Source organism: Zootermopsis nevadensis, unplaced genomic scaffold (assembly GCF_977971745.1).
Source record: "Zootermopsis nevadensis isolate Lab colony 2312 unplaced genomic scaffold, Znev_1.0 Znev_ptg000007l, whole genome shotgun sequence".
NCBI lineage: Eukaryota > Metazoa > Arthropoda > Insecta > Blattodea > Termopsidae > Zootermopsis > Zootermopsis nevadensis.
Genome location: NW_028259139.1, coordinates 13,612,850 through 13,630,549, shown reverse-complemented (window position 1 = coordinate 13,630,549; position 17,700 = coordinate 13,612,850). Strand labels below are relative to the sequence as shown.

Here is a 17,700-nt window from a genome sequence, read left to right as displayed (position 1 = left end):
CCTGATGTTATAAACAACCATGATTATTTCAATCCTTCTGTCACCATAAACAACATAATAATCATTAATTAAACTCGCCATATAGTCGAGGCAAATAGTTTTGTGTAGCGGTAATATATTCGGCCCAAATGGAGTTCCGAAGGCAGCGGAAAACATTCTACGTATTGTAGTCTGAAGTAAAATATTAATTATATAGTTCTGTTGACGATATCTATAAAACTTTGTGATTAATACCGGCATTGAATGTTGGCAAATGAGGCCAAGTCCCACCCGGTGTGTTAGCTTTAGTAACCAAACTTCATAAGTACGTGAGTTGAGAGTTCGACAACCATGTTTCGGATCACGTGCCCGCATGATGGCTGTCTCATGCTTCTTCATTGGTAGGAAGACCCGACCAACACTTCAAATAGAAATGGTTGTATAGGCTTCTTAGACGTAAACTCACACATGGTCATTTTATGATTTTTTTTTGTATTTATGAAAGATTTAAGCTTCTATTCGTTTTATATAAGCACATAAACATTGTATAGGCAGAAATAGAACTACTACTTAAATATTAATTCTCACACCACATTGTAAATAACAGTTAATTTCGCAGAGTTTTTGTCACGCAGAATAATAGCGTTTGTACAATGCATATAGCAAACTATATTTTTAACTTGCTTAACTTATAAGAAACTACTGACATTGTTGAAGAAGTGCAAAGCATTATAAAATATGTGCCTTTCGTATAGGATTGCATATGTACACTGTGACTGATTTATTATATGAAGGTTCCAATCTCGAAGAATGACGTCATATAACGGAAATTCACAAATGATTTTCATATTCAATATACGTATTATGGTACCACATTCCACTAGGCGCATAGGAAGAAATGTAAAGGGGGGGGGGGGGAGGAAGCAGATAAGAAAGCAACAAAGATTCTACGAGACAATGGCAGTTCTGACAGTTATGTGGGAATAAACAAGACACTACAATGGGTAAATCAGGCAAGGGATGTACAAGAATAGAGTGGATTGAAAATGATAAAATACGAAGAGTTAAAAACATACTTGGCGGCTTCAATGGCGTTGTAGGGTGGTGATAAGAGAATTTAGAAGCCTTCCATTATACGCGATGAGGAAGAAGAGATAATGATAGCGCTGCACTTCGATATATTTATGTTATACAACACCGTGACACGAATTAAGAGTTAGGAATTTCAACATTCTTTGCTCTAACAAGGGATTGGTCCGGTTGGCCGTGTCGAAACCTCACCTGAAAATTTGCTCGTCTACAGAGCCCATCTAGTAATGGTTGTCTACAAAATTTCAGCTGCTGATACGCTGCGCAAGAGTGCGAAAAAAATTGCTCAAAATTGAAACGTACATTTAAAATTCGCGCCATCGCTCACACGTCTGACAGCAGTGCGCCTAGCAATGGCAAAATATTCACGGGTATCAGAAACAGTACGAGAGGGACTGGTTCTGCAAGGCAAAAAATAAAAAAATGCTGCAAATTGTCCAAAACGCGCACAAAACCAAAAAAATTTCCCATTCAAATTCTTTTGTGCGCTTTTCAGACAATTTACAGCATTTTTGATTTTTGGAAAATTTTGAAAAATTTCAATATTTTTCCTAAACCCTCCCCGAGAGATGCCTGCCAAACTCGGTGAATGCCTCACCCTGTCTCTGCCGGACTTGGCCTCTGTCTCACCCGGTTGCTGCCTGCCTCGGTGTCTGCACTAACCGGCCTCTGCAGACACCGAGAATGGCAGCAACCGCGTGAGGTAGAGGTCGCGTACGGTAGACAGAGGGTAGCCATGTGAATGTGTTTCCATAGATATATGAGAATCTAAAATCCTATTTATATGTCTTCTGGGTGGTAACAAGAGGTGTTTGATTTTAACCAACAATTCAACTCATAATCACATAATATATTAACCATAGATAATACTTATGCTTTTGAAAGCTCACCATTTTCCAAATTTCAATGAATTACCTGTTCAGTTCCTGTGTTCACTATGACATAAACTTTAGTTTCATTACACATTAAAACATGCAAAACAAACTTAATGACATTGAGTGTACCAAATGGTATAACAAATGCTGTTCTGATGACATCAGTAATTATTGTGTTAAATTTTGTATAAACTAATTTAAGAATTTTATTAGGATAAAGTGAAAGTGAAATTCTTATGCAGAGTTGGTACCTTTAGTGCAAAATATTATAAGCAATGACTGCAATTAGCTCTAATGCGGGAGAATTAAAAATACAACCAACCAGTAAGACTTTTCAATCACTGAAACCATGTAAGTACTTCACTATGTGTATGCACAATCTTCAAAATCACTGTGGCAGTTTCCTAATCTTACTTTTATGGTATTAGATCCTTTTTTCCAAGAAATATAACATGACAATTGAAAATGTAATTTAACACCAAAACACACCAAATGAAGAAGAGTTTATGCACAGTCACATCCAGACTAATTTTGTGTCTGAAAATATTGCTAAAAGAGACAGTATACATGGATTCTTAAAAAATTCCAGAAACCTTACTGGCAATGGTCTAATGGGCATTCACATGAGTACTTTGCATGCCATAATGTGGAATTCATGTCAAATGTATTATCACAGTAAACTGATTTGTCCATTTCAAATAGCTGGAAAATGTGAAAACAAGTTCTTATCTTAGTTTTTCATAATTTAAAATGCACACTCCTTCCTTAATTCCCCTGCTAAAATTTATTCGCCAATAATATCGCATCATCAGAAACTACATATCCTATTGAATTCCATGGTTTATCTTCATGGTCAAGGAATATCATAAAGCAATTATTTCATATAACCAACACCATGGAGCAGGACATTGTTTCAGAAGCCGATAATTGCTTATCTAGTCAATGCACAGGTCTATTATGGAACATTCTAGTTCATTCTAGCATCCATAATAGCAGTCTGTGCCCAACCTGTTTATCTATTACACATTTTAATTTCTCAATCCTGTGACACAACTAAATTAAAGATTGGTCAAGAAACAAAAACATTCCATTGAGTGTTTCAGAGCTCATATACAGACATTTTACCTATATAAACTTCAAGACACAGCTTCTATTAAAGATGGCTGTCTTCTGGGTCTGAGAGATCATTGCTGCCGCCATCATCAGGGAGATGCATCATCGTGCTAATGAAGGAATCAAGGGCCTCTGAAACGTTGGTAAACTTCTACCAGACTACATGGCTCAACAACCTAGAAGACAGACATCTTCAGACTCACCACAGTGAAAATCTCTAATCCTACATAGCCCAAGGAGTTATTTGCTGAGGGAATCCATAGGCTGATGTCAATTGGATGCCTCCCATGGAATGGGGACCATTTCTAAACCATCATCCACAGCAACCCCCAAATGAGTCTCATTTGTGAAATGACATTTTATTGTTTCTTGGAATAAATAAACTTTATCAAGTCCGGCCTGTGACGATGTGACCACCACTGTCAAGCAGTTATTATTAACATGTGTCATAGCAACTCAAAACAGAAGCCACAAAATCCGCCAAACTTGTTTGCACGCACTGACTTTTTACAGACATAAGGATCAATCATATTTGTGATAAAAAGTGCCTCAGTTTCATTCAGGAGCACATGCCTCTGCAAGACAGGAGCACCAATCAGTTGTGTAGCAGCACAGGAAATTTCATTAGCAAAACAATGGAGAGATATTTTACTATCCACTCCACAATTAATAATTACAAAAAATGGAATAGAAAATTCAGATTTTCGTATATCAGACCACACCAAAGGATGCTCACAGTTAACTGTGAGGTGTTAACAGTCCATGGCACATGACATGCACACAACACTGTCCCTAGAACAGGTAGCAGGCCTTGGGTCAAGTAACACATGCAAAAAGTGTGTAGTAACATAGGGTAAAACGCCCTATTATTGGCACCCCTCCAGTTATTGGCACTCTGTTATTGAGACTGCGATATTAAGCAATGTAAGCAGTTGGCAACTCTATTTCACACACATCTGGAACGAGCAGCTTTTGCTTAGTATGAGTCAGTTGTTTCAGCCACGAGTCGTAATTTGTTTAATGACTGTCTTCCAGAACGTCAAGTGTTGCACATATTGTTGGGGTTTTGAACAATTTCTTAGCAGTAAGTTAAGGACATTAATTCAGTTGATTGTTGTTTATTAATATACCTATTAACTTACATTGTTTATGCATATATATTCAATATGTGCATACTCTTGTGAGTGCTATAATGAAATATGAAACTCCTAACCTCAATCAACACAATTTTTAAGGCATGCCAATTACTGGCATTGAAAAAATTGTAATTTCTTTTAATGGCATGAAGTGCCAATAAATGGGATTTTTAATATTGAGGTTTGTGTGTTTGGAATTAACACAAAAATGACCCAAATGTTATGTTAGCATAACAAAATTGTATTACTTATAAACAAGTGTAGCCAATTATTGGCATAGGTGCCAATAACTGAACAAATGTGTGCCAATTACTGGCACCAATTTCAACTTTCATCTCCAAGTAGATTTTCTGACTCTTGATTTTATCCTAGTTATTAGACATCAGTTGTATCCAAGATGGGGCCTCGTCTTGATGCAGCCATTCAGGCAGTGAAGAAAGGCATGGCTTTTAAGACAGCAGCAAAATTACATGGTGTTCTGAGGTCAACACTGCAGTTTCGTTGCAGTAAAATTTTTTCCAAAACTGCACATGGGCCAGCTCCTATACTAAGTGAAGAGGAAGAAAACACTCTTGTTCAGTGTATAGTAACAACAGCTTTAGCCGTAGGCTAAAGCGTTATAACAATTCCATAATACATAATTATTAGTCATTATTATTATTAAGAGGTTATCATTAGGTTATTATTTATAAAAAATAATACATATTTTTGAAATTATACATTTATGCCGATGGAAATACTGAAAGGAATTACTCTTTTAAAAGCTTTTTCATTCATTCCTTTTCTAGGTGGATTTTTGAATGTGCTTGCAAGGGATTTCCACAACGAAAGGAGGACATTCAGTTAAGTGTTAAGGAATTTCTCCAGCAAAATGATCGCCCAAATCCATTTAAAGAAAATATGCCTGGAAATAAGTGATACCACAGGTTCTTCGCTGACATCTTGAAATTGCCAGCAGGACTCCAGGAGTCACCGTTGCTAGTGCTTGTGTAAACGAAGGAAATATACAAGGATGGTTTGAGTCAGACGAGGATATTCTCAAAGAAGAGAACATCTTTGATGTCCTGTCTGATCCTGAAAGGGTGTTCAATGGTGATGAAACAAACTTCATGTTATGACCAAAAAATACCTTGTGCTTGCACCCACGGGTTCTAAGAATGTGTGTGAAGTAGAACATAGTCAGGCAAAGGAAACTCTTACTGTAATGTGTACTTTTTCAGCCTCTGGGAAGACATGTCCCCCTATGATTATATATCCTCTTCAAAGGATTCTACAGGAAACCATCCGCAGAGTTCCAGAAAAGTGGGGTGTTAGGCAAAGCAACAATGAATGGATGAAGTCAGAAGTTTTTTCAAGTTTATTGGGAATGTATTTTATCCTTATCTTGTGGAAAACAACATTCCATTGCCAGTTGTATTGTTCGTAGATGGCCACAAAACCCACCTAACCTACCATCTCAGTGTGCTGTGCAAGGAACTGCACATATTTCTCATTGCTCTCTATCCAAACTCTACAAGAATTCTGCAGCCAGCCAATGTGGCAGCCTTCAGGCTTGTAAAGTGCAAAAATTAAATATTCAAGCAACAGATATCAAAAGAGAAAGATGTAGTCCTCTCTTGGCGAACACAAAATCCAAACAAGGCTGTTACAAAAGAGGATTTTGCTCCTATTCTTGAAGACATGTTTAAAAATATTGACTTGGAGCGCTCAGATAAGAATGGTTTCAGGGCAACAGGTCTCTATCCATGGAATGCCAATGCTGTGGATTTCTCAAAGTGTATTGTGAAGAATGGTCCAAAAGTCAATGTCAACATCCCATCATTGAGGATACAACCACTTCCATATGATGATTTCTGTGGAATTGTGGGAGAAAGGCGAATTGAAAAATTAAAAACATAAAACAAATAGTAGAAGGCAAAGAACATTGGGAGGATTTCTTTTTTCTCTACAGACTGTGGGAGTATTATCAACAGAGACAAGAAGAAATGAACAAACAAGGCAATGGCTTGGATGAGGACGCACAAATTAGAAACAGACAACCAGACTCTAAAGATTTAAGTACAGATAATCCTGTAGAAAATAAAGAGATTCAATCTCAAGTTCGCTCTCTACCCGATGAAAGTAATGCAGAGCAAAAAGTGAATTCAAGAGGTAATGTAATACCTACTAAGGCGAATCCCATAAATGAAATTCTTGTATGGCTTGAAATGCCAAAAAAAAGGGGGGGGGGAGGAACACTGAAAGAATTCCATTTGTATTGACCTCAGGAAAGTGGAAAGAAGTCCATGACAAGAAAGAAAAACTGAAAGAAGAAGCCCTGAAAGAGAAAGATAAAAGAAAGGTTGAAAGAGAAAAAACTCCTGAAACAAGCATCTCAGAAATCTAGAATAGAAAATTCTAGTAAAAGACCTGCTGAAAGTATGTTAGGTAAATATCCAAAGGTAGCAAAGAATACAATCATGTAATTACCGTCAATGCACCTTTGGATATATTTATCACTTTTCATAGTCTATACATTAATATTATATATGACCATATGTTGGTGATAAAATATTAATTTACGTATCACAGCATGTTTTGGCTTTGGTTAGCCATCATCAGGTGTACAGCATATGAACCTCTAAAATTCTTACAAATAAAATGTCTCTGGCTATTATTAAAAAAATTGTTTGAATGCAGAAACTGTACAAAGTTGTATCACCAAACATGCATCCAAAAGAAAAACCAAATCCACATTCCAAATGACTCTGATGATGACCTTTTCATGTGTCATTTCTGTTTTGCAGTTGAAGATGACACTGATGAATATGATACATGAATTTTTAAAGGTTAAATTTTTATCACAAAAATGTACTTAGTTTTAACTCCGTTCAAGTAGACTTACACTTCATAAGCTTGAAATAACCTTTTCCTGATATTTAAAACTTCTCTACTTATTATTATTATAATTATCATTATTTGTAATTAATAATAACTAAATTGTATTAGCTCTAAGTTCCTCAAATGTTACAAAGAACACTTAACATCAGTTACTTTTGTTAAAACCTAAGTTTCAAGTACAATTTTCCGCAGTGCCAATACCTGGAATTTTTATTGCCAATAAATGGGGAAAGTGTGCCAATAACTGAGATTTTCTTACATTTTATTCACAACTTTTTTCCAGCCAGCTGCACTCTGTTACTGGCAGAATATATTGTTTCACTGCTCATTAAACTCTAGTAATTTTAACCAAAAGTTCAATTAAAAAACTAATGGACAAAATTATGTTTTCTCAATCAATGTGCTTAAAGTGCCAATAACTGGGTGGTTTACCCTACTTAGGTTAAACAAATCTTTGTAAATGTAAAATTTTGTAAAAATGTTTTTCATTCTCTAATAATCTACTTTAAATGTTTCAATCTATAAACCTACCCAAAATAAATGTTTCAGCATTTAATACTTCAATGTTAATGTCTCTCAAACAAGACACAGCAACAATAATTACAAATTAATGTAGTATCTGTTATAAGGCTTCAAGGTTCAACCCAAATGCAACAGTCAAATAATCAAAACTATTTCTAAATGTGATAATCTGTACAATCTTCAGACTATAAAATATCCAAAATGATGATAAATGGTATTACCGATGTTGCTCTACATATCTACCACAAAATGTTCCTAAAACGATTTTTATGCTACATAAAACAAATATTAAATATTACATTTAATTTGAAGACACACAAACTATGGCAACATTAAACTGAAGGTCTAAGGTAATCAACAGTCTATACATACTGTCATGGAAATGTTCACAGCATGGGAAGTTCAATCTATGAACACACAGCATCTAATTGTTGTGATTTTCATATCCTATTTACATTAGAAACTAGATAAAAAAATTCAGGGTATCACCACAAGACACACCAGACAGTGGTAGTTCTGTTACATAATATGATATGAAACTAAAGTCACAGATGTTTCTGGGATATTATTTACCCCTAAACAGGACACTGGTACAACTCCTGCACTTCACGGTAGGCTAGGGCACATACCGGATGTGACAAGATCACAAGAACTGTCCAGTGTCCTAACATCTGTGACTTGTATTCCTCAGGTATGGTGTTTCTTTCTGTGTGACATCATCGTTGAGCGAGACACGAAGGCTTTCTCACAGATGTCACAAGAGTAGGGACGCTCACCAGTATGCAGTCTCTTATGTATAGTAAGTGGTGAGAATTGAGTAAAGCTCTGTCCACAGATCTCACAACGATATGGACGTTCACCAGTATGACTGCGCCTGTGGCAGCGCAAGGCATCACGTCTGGCAAATGCTTTACCACACCATTCACACACAAAACTTTTCTCTCCAGTATGCATGGTGGAGTGGATACGCAAGTCAACACGTGTCAGGAAGCCCTTGCCACACACCTCACACATGAAGGGCTTCTCCCCGGTGTGAATACGCAGGTGTGTGGCCAGATATGACTTGCTTACAAACATCTTGTTGCATACTGTGCAGGGGAACTGTTTATTGTCTGTCCCTGAGTGAACTCGCTGGTGTGACTTACACAAACCCTTTGTAATAAAACGCCGTCCACAGGTCTCGCACAGGTATGGCTTCACCCCTAGATGTCGGTTCTGATGATCCAGCAGAGACTGTTTAGTCTTGAAGTTACGCCCACATGTTGTGCATGGGTATGGTTTCAGATCACTGTGAACACGCTGGTGAACAATGAGATAGGATTTGCACTGAAAACCTTTTCCACAAGTGTTACAAGTATATTCATATTGACCTGTATGCTTGGCCTCATGCTGTGCCAACCCGATTTTAGATCTGAATGCCTTTGTACACGTTGAACATTTGAAAGGTTTCTCCCCTGTGTGTTTCCGCATATGCTCTGTTAACTTGTAATTAGTTCGATACTGCTTCCCACACTCAGGGCACACTTTGGGTTCCCACTTCTTTCTCCGCATTACCCCCTTCTTTTCTTCAAGTATGATGGGCTTGTCAGACAACTTATGCTTGCGCAAGTGCATTTCCTTACAGTGAACTTTTAAAGCTTCCTCATTGGTGAACAATGCTCCACACACCTTACACTTGTTGCAGTGATCTTCATAGTGTAGTTGGAATTCTTCCCTCTTGGCGAACGCCTTGCCACAAATATGGCAAAAAAACCATGATGCCTGGTCAGGATATTCGGAGGCCTGCGAGCACGATAGCATGAGGAGTCCGTTTGCAGCTGGATTCATGAAATTTACACCGGCTTCAATCCCAGCACCATCTTCATTCTCTATCCTGCAATTTATTTACTAATTACATACCAGATAAACTGTAAGATACACACACTCAAAAATTGGAGTGTACTTTCTTGTTCTTAACTCTCACAGTTAACACATAATGGGGGGGACACTCATCTTTTAATGCAGGGCTCCAGAAATAAAACTTAAATTTACTAATCACTGATAAAACTCCACAATAGTTTATCCACAATAGTTTATCTAATTAACCATTATAATCTGTGCAGATCCAGTTGGTTATGTATTGCATTAGTACAGCACTAACTCATTAAACTCCGAGCTAAAGTCTAGCTGGCAGACCCATAATATAGGATTATAAATTTCCTATTTCTGTTCTGCACAACTTTGAGCTCTGTAAAGGAGAACTATAAAAGTGTGGTTGCCAACAGTCTCTACTGAATATTTCTGAAGCCTTGGTTTTAGAGATAAAGTCTGACACTTAACATTTGCTTCTGTATCCTGAAGGAATGTAGTGGCTAATTATGCTTCCCCTCTTATTTAATCTCCCTTATGTTCAAATATTTTTCTTACACCTTGCTATTATAATGCTGTTAATGCAAGTAGGTAATCACACTTCATAACTGTAAAAATAATGGATTAAACAATGGATAAAAACAATTAATTATTCCCAATCATTAGTAATGTAGAAAATAGACAAGGCATTGGGTTCAAAACTGAATGAATAATACTCAATCACTTTTGATATTTCAGTTGTGAGTTTAAGAGAAGTAAAAGGAAATCCAGTCTACATAAATAGTAACCTGTGGAATTTTGGCATGTTGAGGAGGATATTTGGGCCTACGAGAGAAGACGATGGGACATGGAGAAAACTGCATAATGATGAGCTTAAAAATCTGTACTCCTCCCCAATATTGTCAGGGTGATTAAGTCAAGAAGAATGAGATGGACAAGGCATGTAGCGTGCATGGATGGGACAAGAGGTATGCACCGGGTATTGGTTGGGAAGCCTGAGGAGAAGAGACCGCTGGGGAGATCTAGACGTAGATGGGAGGATAATCTCAGGCGGGATCTATGGGAGATAGGAGTTGAAGGAGACTGGATTTTGTTGGCCCAGGACAGGGTCTGGTGGAGGGCTTTGCCTAATTCGGTGATGAACCTTCGGGTTCGGTAAGCCATCTAGTTAGTTAGTTAGTTATATGATTTTGCCCGCCTGGCTGCTGATGGCATACTAACATGTACTTACTTTGTTTTCTGAATTTACTTCTAGCCCCACCTTTCTTTTGTGGTCCTCTTTATTGTATTTGTTTAGTATAATTACAGAATAAAATTTGTTTATATTTTAATATAGAGTGTAATTGTTTCTGTTACGAAATAATTGACACATTACGTCTCAAACACCTGCAATCTATGTTCCTCCTTGAGAGTGAGAGACCATGTTTCACACCCATAAAAAACAGGAAAAATTATTATTTGTATATTTTAATCTCTTGGTTCTTAGAAATCAGATTTGAAGACAAAATATTTTGAACTGAAAAGTAGCAGGCATTTCCAGAATTTAGTCTCCCCCTAATTTCCTCATAAATATCATTTTGGTTTGTTGTTGTTCCTAAATATTTGAACTTTGTCACACTTTCAAAGGTTTTATTAGCCACCCTAATATGATTTTTCCTGCCTGTCCGTTGAAGGGATACTAACATGTACTTAGTCTTTTCTGGATTTATTTCTAGGCAAAACTTTCTACTAGATTCTAGTAAAATTTCTGTGTTTCTCTTTATTGTATTTATATTGTCACCCAACAAATTAACATCACCAGCACATGGCAATAGCTTATGTGTCCCATTCAATTGCAAACCCTCCTTCCTATTTTTGACTTTCCTGATGGCATATTCTAAAAAAAAAAGTTAAAGAGCAATGGAGACAACGCATCTTCTTGTTTCAGACTGTTCTTGATGAGAAATGAGTCACCTATGAATTACCTATACAAATTTTGCTACAGGTTTCATTTAAGTACATTTTTATTAGACTCACTACCTTTTTTATGAGTCTGTATAGTGACTGGCTATGGACTGAATGGCTGAGGTTCGATCCCCCACAGGGGCAGAGTATTTTCACTCTAGCCTCTGCATCCAGACCAGTTCTGGAGCCCACCCATCCTCCTATCCAATGGGTACTAGGGTCCTTTCCCATGGTAAAATGCAGCCAGGGCATGATGCTGACCTCTCACCGCCATCTAGTGCCAAGGTCAAGAATGAATAGGAGCTATACGACCTCTCCCCCCAAGCGCCTACATGGCACATAGTGGGACAGCTTTACTTTACTTTTTTACTTTTACTAGATTCTTTGGTATACCGAATTCAATGAGAATATTGTATAACACTTTTCTCTTAACAGAGTTGTAGGCATTTTTAAAGTCCATTAACAACTGATGTACTCCCATTTTTTCTCTAGTATCTGACAAATTGTTGATGTTACGTCTGAACCCACACTGATAATCTCCAATAATTTCATTCACATATGGAGTTAATCTTGCACAGAAGAATGTTTGATAGAATTCTGTATGATGTTGATAGCAGCGAAATTCCTCGGTAATTACCACACTCAGTCTTGTCCTCCTCCTTATGAACAGGAATAATTAGGATTCTTTCCATTGTAGTGGCATCTCTTCCTTATCCCAAAATTAACTGAATGAGCTTATGGATCCCCATACACAACTTTCTGCCACCTGCTTTAATTAATTCTGCTGGAATTTGATCAATACGCGGAGATTTATAACTTTTCAACCGCTAGTTCAACTTCATTAAAACTAAGTTCTGGCACTAACAGTTCAGCTGTATGTATTTTAATCTGTCTGGAATCATCAGTCCCATAAAGACTTAACAGCTAGTTAAAGAAAATTTTCCACCCATTTTCTTAAAATAATTTATGACTGTACAGATCTCTGATATTTCTGTCTTTATTATTTGTTTCAAGATCAATAATTTTGCCTCTCAGATATTCCCTTTTTCTTATTCCTAAAGGTTCTTCTATCTTTATGTCTCATGTTACATAATTATTCATATTCGTTTTGTTTGGGTCCTGAAACCACTGAAATTTTGTTTGCTTCCTTTGATCTATTAATTTTGAACATTCTTCATCAAACCATGATTTATTTTGCTTTCTCCTGTAGTATCCTAGTTTCCCTTTGCTGAAATTTTGATACAGTGTATAACATTTTCCCACTCCCTCTGCTGATATCCACACTTTCACCATCTTTATCTGTCTCTAAAATTTGCAACCTGTTAGAAATTTCAACTTGATGTTGCTCCTTTACCTCTCCCTCATTTAATTTTTCTAAATCAGATCTTTCTGTGTTCATCTACTTACTGAAAGCATCTCCTTCACTTTTGCCACTACCAGATAATGGTCAGTGCCACAATCTGCTCCTTTGAGCGACCTCACATCAACTACAAATGTCTGCCTTGTATTATCTACTAAAACATGATCTATCTGATTGTGTGCTACCATATGGAGAAGTCCAAGTATTTTTATGAATATTATGAAGTGGAAATTTTGTACTCTTTACAATAAGATGTAGCAAAGTTAGTAAATGAACAGAAACCAAAATGTAGCTGCTTATTAGAATAGTAATTATTCTAACAGTGGTAAACTGCGTATATAATGATTCTAACAAGAATTTACTGGCATAGATAAATTAAACGTCAGGATGGAAGTGGTCCATGGGCCACCAGTTAGATATAAAGGCCTGCTGTGTTCTACTCCTCTGTATAATAAAACATGACAACATACTTTTCAAAGTGGCTTGTAGATGCTTCTGTCCCACCAGAACCAAGAACCACCACCGTGCTTTCATTTTCCAGGTGCCCATGAGGTTCAGCTAGCGCTGACAAGCTCCCATTGTGACTGTCTTCTGCACCTGTGTTATCATCACTGTCACTCTCGGATTCACTCTCTGAATCTGTCTCTGTGTCCGTGTCACTCTCTTCTCCCTCCGGCATACTGACAACAATATTACTGACATCTTCCACTTTGATCAAAACTTCAGGTTCACACTTTACGTTGTCATTAGACTTTATCTGTTCGACTTCTGCAGGGGCCGACTCAGTTACTGCACAATCTGAAGCATCCTGTGAAAACAGAAGCTGGAACTGAGTGATCTGAAAACTGAAAAATCTGGAAAGTCAAACAGTGACAGAGGGACATGGATACAGCCTCCTGCTTAAGTGTTCACTTTATCCACATCATACAAATAATATCGTCCCATTTGCTATCCAAAACACTAAAGATTTTGCCTATTGTCTTGTACGGTTATGAAACATGGTCTCTTACCTGGAAAGAAGAACGTATATTACAAGTCTTTGAAAACAAAACGCTCAGGAAGACATTTGGACCTAAGAAGGATGAAATAAGTGCAGAATTTAGATCACTGCATAAAGAGGAGTTGTGTGAATTGTACAAGCCACCTAGCATAGTAAGGATAGTGAAATATAGGAGGTTGTGATTGGCTGGACATGTAGCATGCATGTGGGGGGGGGGGGGAAGGGGTGCATACAGAATTTTGGTGAGAAATTCTTCTGGAAAATGACCACTGGGCGCATCAAGAAGAAGACGGAAGGATAACATCAGGATGGATATTAGGGAGGTGAGCTGTGATGATGGTGAATGGATAGAGTTGGCTCAGGATCATGGCCAGTGGTTGACTTTGATGTTGTCAGTGTTGGGCCTTCAGGTTCTGCTACCAGGGAGCTAGTTATACAAATAATATGTAAAAACCAGTAATGTATGTGTGATGCTGTGCAAATATATTATAGATCTAAATCACATAATTTGTCAAGGTATGTTACAAATCAACTAAATCATTAAATGTGTTGCATGATAGAGATTGCAGTTTAATTTTCTTTAGTCATCAACAGCAGAATCCATGCAGCAGAGCCCTTCCTGACAAGCTAGCAGGATAAAACTGGCAATGATCAGAACTTGATGGTCGATGCTTCATTTTAATGGTCTGGAAAATGGTTTAACTGCAGAATTTGGGATAGCAAGGCATGTCATTAACTCATGAAACATCAAAGAGACACCAAAAGTGAATGTGTGGTGTGGCATGATAAAGGTTGTCACTAAACCTTGTTCTCTTCTAGAAGACACCGTGACAAGTCATTCATGCAAACTAACATTTACACTACTGAACAATCAGGTTGTTTAGTCTTTGTAATAAATACTCTTTCATATATCACTTTTTCTTTTATTTAATGACTTTGCTGCATACCATGCTCAAAAAAGAAGAAGAGCTGAATATGTAGATTGGTCATCACTACCCCAGAGAAAAGTTACTATGCAGCTTAGGTAGGCTGCATATATTCTGGTTGTCACTGAGACCATGTCGCAGTGAGTAGGCCAATCACTAACCAAGCACCTAGAGTATGGAAGGGAGAATGAGCGCCTGCCCTTTCTGGCATGCTAGAAAATAATCAGAGATCATGTTATAAAGATCACTTACTTCAACAGCAGGTGGAGGTGGAATCAGAGGCAGTTGTTGTTCAATTGTCTTTAACACATTTTCTAGATATGTCTCTGTCTTGACACTTTTCTCCCTGAACTCAAAGAGTAAATCCAGTTTGTACACACACTCCTCACACACCATTTTCGGAAGTTTATCTGTCAGAGCAACCTGCAGGAAACAAAATATTTACAGTAAGCTAAAACACCAACACTAATGACCTCAAAAGATAAATAACTAGAAGATGGCTGCCTTCTGGGTTGTTGCGCTGTGTAGTCTGGTAGAAGTTTACTAACGTTTCAGAGGTCCTTGCTGCCTCTATCATCAGGGCGATGAAACATCGGTAAACGTCTACCAGATTACATGGTACAACAACCCAGAAGACAGCCATCTTCAGACTCACCACCATGAAAACCTCAAATCCTACATATTCCAACAATCATCTCCCTTTCAAGTGTTTTGCGGAAATTTATTCCAACAATATGAACTACCCCATAAAGAAAACACAATCAACAGACATAATGTGTTCTTCACCTACACCAAAAGTTGACATGTCCCATTCAATTCAAAACTGCCCTGATTTTCTTAGACTTTCCTGATAGCATATTCTACGGTAAAATTTAAAAGCAGCGGTTTAACAATACAATATTGGATAAAATTTCAGGATTGAAAAGAGGGTATAAAATCCATCATATTGAAAAGAAAACACCCTAACTTAATTTAAGCAACATGCAAAAGAAAATGGAAAACTGGGGCCTTTGCAAGTCACATACAAATGCAACATCTTGTGTGGCTTAACGTGATGAAGATGAACATTTCATAAAATGACATCATACATTCTGTCTTAAGAAAAACAGAATGTGTGTAAATGGTATGCTAATCTTACAGTTCAACTATATCTTGTATTCAAGTTGCTTTAAAAATCAAACTCTACTGTATGGTAGAACTTTTCATTCAACATATCATACATGTGAGCTGGGTAGCTCAAACAATATAGTGAATAACTATTGGCTGGATAATCGGGGTTCAATCCCTGAAAGGGGCAGAGAATTTCCTTCTAGCCTCTGCATCCAGATCAGCTCTGGGGCCCACCCAGCCTCGTGCCCAATGAGTACCATGGGTCCTATCCCCAGAGGTAAAACATGGCCAGGGTATGCTGCTGACCACTCACCCCCACTTAATGTCAAGGTTGAGAATGAGTAGGCGCTATACCATCTCTCTCCTAAATGCCAACATAACACGTAACAGGATGGATTTACTTTATGTCATAAAAATAACTACTTTTTTTACCCATCTTATTTGAATTTTCGGAAACTTGAGTAACTCTTCTGCGTATTTTCTTCTTTATGTGCTGTACAGTTAATGTAGTCTTGTCACTACTGCCCATATAATCTGAATGGAGAATCCCAATACCATCCTTTTATATTATAATTTGAGAAATGATACGTATTTAAAAAATAAAGTTCAAGAAATTAAACATCAGAAATATTTGCACCTTGATGTCTCCAGTACTTTAATACGTCATCTATATATTGCTACCACGTTTCTACTTTTGAATTAAGCTACTACTAAAATATTTCTATGCTGCTGATAAACTTATTTTATTCAAAATAACTTCAAGCTAATACAGCAAATTACCAATCTGCTTACATTTAATTACGAATAACAACATGAATCATCCCCCTTTCTTATGTTTCGTTGTTTACCATTTATTAGTAGTAAAGTACGTACTAAAATTTGTCTTAGGATTATAACCTCTATTCGTGTTTGAAGACAATGTTTGTGAAAAAGTTTATGCAATTTACCTGAACAGGTAAACATGCTGTAATCTTCTTAAATATCTGTCTTGAATCTCCTTCACGTTCAAATATATGAAGCCCCATTAAGACACTTGTTTTTGAAGCACATAGGCGACACAAATAATCAAAGTCTGGTGAAGCTACAGTACCACTGGCCATAATTTCTGTCATGTTTAACAGAAAAGGGGAATCTGTATGGTAGTTATAACAGACTATTCTCTAAATTTATAATAACATTAGCTATTCACCCACACTACATAATTCAAAACTGTAGACACTGAAATAATGCCTAAGTAAACGAACGCATTTCACAGGGCAGTGTGCCCTCAAAACCTCGATTCTGTTCATGAAAAAGAAAACAAAATTGTACTTTCCACTGTTTAGTTTGGACAAAGTCGACAGAACAGACGCTACCCTCGCAATCCGCGAACATAACTCTGCATAATGCAGGAAGCACAGGCAAATTTTTGCATCATAGTTAGTGTTTTCACTGATGCACGAGTACTGGTTGAAGTTCAATCTTCAGAGAAAAACGTTTCATGTGTTTATGTTCCGCCACATTGAAATCACAGTTTAATGTAAAAATGAGATTAGCTACATAGGTAATCCATGTATAAGGTTATCTGTGTCTGAGAGTATGACTGAAAATGGGTGGACGGAGAATCGAGCTGCAGCTGAATAAAAATTTAGTCTTTGTGATAGCTGTAAATTTCAGCGATACAACTCAACGAATAGAATAAAATTTATTTGCATTCCATAGATCCTTCATAGGCCTAAGCCAAGGATGTTGAACATAAAGTGATGTCTGTTTTAAAAAGGTAAAAATATCAAATGATGGCTTATAAAGTAACCTCTAATTCTTGCCCAAAAGACATACTATGCTGTATATGTATACCTGTATTGCCCCAACAGGAGATTCCTTCTTCACGAAATTAATTTTTCATTAACTTCCTTCTTGTTCTACATAGACTGGTTAC

The 17,700-nt window shown here is 37.1% G+C and overlaps 1 protein-coding gene and 1 pseudogene across 1 annotated transcript; one reads left to right on the top strand and one right to left on the bottom strand.

The window, feature by feature from the left end:
- The first annotated feature begins 4,589 nt into the window (after positions 1-4,589).
- On the top strand, positions 4,590-7,316 carry LOC147874616 (uncharacterized; annotated as a pseudogene).
- LOC110829749 (uncharacterized) lies at positions 6,658-17,317 on the bottom strand. The gene is made up of 4 exons (XM_022063795.2): positions 16,730-17,317; positions 14,925-15,095; positions 13,217-13,554; positions 6,658-9,467 (listed from the first exon to the last, which is right to left on the bottom strand). Exons 1-4 carry the CDS (start codon positions 16,892-16,894, stop codon positions 8,282-8,284), a joined length of 1,860 nt encoding a protein of 619 aa, XP_021919487.1. The 5' UTR covers positions 16,895-17,317; the 3' UTR covers positions 6,658-8,281.
- Positions 17,318-17,700: the final 383 nt, after the last annotated feature.